Source organism: Papaver somniferum, chromosome 2, assembly GCF_003573695.1.
Source record: "Papaver somniferum cultivar HN1 chromosome 2, ASM357369v1, whole genome shotgun sequence".
In the NCBI taxonomy this organism is placed as follows: domain Eukaryota; kingdom Viridiplantae; phylum Streptophyta; class Magnoliopsida; order Ranunculales; family Papaveraceae; genus Papaver; species Papaver somniferum.
Genome location: NC_039359.1, coordinates 206,789,607 through 206,792,934, shown reverse-complemented (window position 1 = coordinate 206,792,934; position 3,328 = coordinate 206,789,607). Strand labels below are relative to the sequence as shown.

The window sequence follows — 3,328 nt, the reverse complement described above, 5'->3', positions numbered from 1 at the left end:
AAAGTGAAAACCGGTCCATACCGGCCTATGCTCACCCCTGCCAACGAGATAGACTGACTGATCGGAAAGAACCGTTTTTTGGGCACCACTCTTTTTTTGGAGGGGACCATCATTTTATTTTGGGCAAGTTATTTGAAGTTGTATGAGGACACCCCTTATCCATATATTTATTTTAATACCAAAACCACCCTCTCGATTATTTTTGTGCAATTATTAGTATAATTAACCATTTATTAAGGTTAAATTAATAGATCATTTTTTTTTAAAAAGAAGTAGAATTATTGAGTGATTAACGTAGTAGAAGAAGAAGAAGATGGAGCTATGGAAAAAAAAACATCCTTTTGGTATTGAGGTATGCTTTTAACTTAGTTAATGTCGCTATAAATGGCCTAAAATATCTTCAAAATGAAAATCGTAAGAAAAAAATGCAACTAGGTCAACATAGTTCGGTTGTATTACATGAAGAACATGGAACCGAACTTTCTGCAAATGTAGTTCGGTTAATAAATCCAAAATACCACTATGGGAAAAACAGTGATAAACTACTCCTGAAAAGAGTTATCATACATATACGACGACGTTTATCGATAAGTTGCACAAGGGGTGTGGGGGGTGGGGGGTTGTAGAAAATCCTCAAATCTTTACAAGCCTTCAGTTATAGTCGTAAACATAGTTGTCGATTAGTTTTGTACAATGTTTGCTTCAGTTGTGAATGTCTTTCAAAATTTCCTCTTAATTCCTAACAAAATTGATATATGTGTTGTGAAAATAACTACTACACTACACATGTTGCTGTCGTAGAAAATTTGTTGACAACTATGGTCATGGTTGTATGTCTTTTTTTTGACAACAATTACTAGAGTTTCATGTCACTTTCCTTGACTACTTATGTATGAGTTGTATCTCAAGTATTTGACAACAAAAGGAAGAGTTGCAAGTTATTGTCTTGGCAACTCATTTATGAGTTGTATCTCAAGTATTTGACAACAAAAGGAAGAGTTGCAAGTTATTTTTTTGAAAACTCATGTATGAGTTGTATCTCAAGTATTTGACAACAACAAGAAGACTTGCAAGTATTTACTTGACAAGTATTGTTAGAGTTGTATGTCAAATCTTTGAAAACCAAGCTACGTGTAGCAGAAACATGTATTACAATCCACTTACAAGCTTTTATAACAGTTGTGGTTCTTTATTATTTATGAAAAAAATCAAATGAAATTGGCGACAACATTCAAATATACCAGCATTATTCATGCAAATGTACTAGTTTAAGATCATTAAAACACTAAACCATTTCACCATTAAAATAATGTACCAACATTCATTCAAACACTTAAACCCCTCAAACACCTAATTAGTTTTAGATCATTCAAACACTAAACCGTTTGACCATTCAAAATATCCAGTGACGCAAAAAAAGAGCAGCAAAAGAAGAAAGTTTCCTGAAACACTCCCAAAGAAGATTAAGAAGTCAGATGGATAGTCAAGCAATATCAGATCCTTGGCCCATGAGATGTAAGTTCCTATAACATCATGGATACACTTCAACTCATTGGTTTGCCTGTAGAGAAGAGCATCATCCACACGAGAACCTTTCACAGATACCTTGTAAGCTCCAAAACCTATTGGCATTCCATGGATTAACTTCTTTGGATCTGCTTCAGCAATAACTACATCAGCCACAATCTCGCCCTCAGTGTACCAACTGAGTAACCTGCAAGCTCTATTCTTCTCTGGCACTCCCGCTGGCCGTGAAACCACATTTGTTCTGCTAAATGGACTGCCATTTTCACAGACAATGCTAGTGCTAGCATGGTTGTTACTGGCATTTCCAGACTACAAAAAACATACCACAGTTACAAGAGAATTTTACATAAAGCAAAGAGAAAAAACCATGGTCCTAAAAAATGATTAGATTTATATAGTTGTTAGGTTAGTTTTAATTTAACTTAAAATAAAGGATAAATGTGTATTTACTAACTTTAGGACACCCCTTATAAATATAGGGAGGTTGGCCTAATAAGACCATGGTCCCAAAAAAAAAAAATGGTCCTAAAAAATGGTTCGTCGGAAATGTACTTGTGGTTGTGACTTTTCCTTGTGGCCCATTCAATCACCTTGGCCAAATATAAATGTGGCCTAATAATTGAATGACAATAATGGAAGAAACAAATGCACTACAAGCAAGGTTTTTAAGCAGAACAGAATGTAGAATTTTCTGAATGTGGTCCTACGGTTGTTCGACAAATTGGGAAGTCTGAATGAGAGAAGAGCCACATATCTATACAAGAAGCATGAAATGAATGTTTACACCTAGACAACTGTCGAACATCTTGACCATCTTCGTAACTCGATAAGCATATAACACACTCATCATCCTTCCCTTCTTTCTTATTTTTGAATGTAGAAATTAGTAGCGAACTCGAGTCTCTATTGAAAATCTGGCTAGTGATTACCGGTAGTGGTAGATCAATAGGGATTTGACGTGGTTGTCTTCCGCGACGAGATATGCACCATCCAACGACAAAGATGTTATGTATTGCAAGAATAATTGCCGTGGAACCTATCACGACTAGACCGTAATAGAAAGGAGATAAGTTAGTTCGTGGCATCTCCGGAGGAGGTGGTGGTTGCTGTAGAGATCCCATGGGAAGACAGACTAGCTATTCCTGTTAATCGCTTAGAAAAAGATTGCGAAGAGTACGAGGCAATTAAACAAGATTAATGTAGGTATCAAGATGAATGTAACTTTTGCTACAGGTTAACTAGGAATTCTAATTTATTCCACTTGGTGTAGCTTTTACGGAATCCGCAATAGGTTAGTCCATCAACTTATTTTAATTAATTATTAAGAGTTGAGCTTAGCATACTAAAGAGCAAGTCTAAAATACGAGTCAATTATACAGAAAAATTTCAGTTCTTATTTGTCCTTGACATAATTAACAGTAATCACAGAATTGAAATACCAACGAAATCTAAATGGCAAGCAGAAACATAATACCCCCATAAAGTAATGCATCTTCCATAAGCTCAAACAATGTTGTGAAAATCCAGTTTAGAATTCAAGCAAGCAATATTGTGAAAATTCAGTTTCAGTTGAGAACTAGTACCAACCGGGCAGCAGTCAGATAAAAAAGCAAGAAAATGAATAGCAGAACCTGCGAGCCGAAATCAGTTTGCAGGTTTTGGGGGCAGCAACCTATTTTGGTGAAGCACTGTTGTTGGTGACGGCTTAATCGTGAATGGAAGAACTCCATAAGTTGATGATGAATGTTGCTTCAGTACTTCCTTTTCTTTTGTAACAACATTGTAAGCGTATGGACTAGTA

At 35.8% G+C, this 3,328-nt stretch overlaps 1 protein-coding gene across 1 annotated transcript; it reads right to left on the bottom strand.

Moving 5' to 3' along the window:
* Positions 1-1,365: 1,365 nt before the first annotated feature.
* On the bottom strand, positions 1,366-2,648 carry LOC113352664 (RING-H2 finger protein ATL33-like). The gene is made up of 2 exons (XM_026596461.1): positions 2,235-2,648; positions 1,366-1,836 (listed from the first exon to the last, which is right to left on the bottom strand). The coding sequence occupies exons 1-2, from the start codon at positions 2,646-2,648 to the stop codon at positions 1,366-1,368; spliced, it is 885 nt and encodes a 294-aa protein (XP_026452246.1).
* Positions 2,649-3,328: the final 680 nt, after the last annotated feature.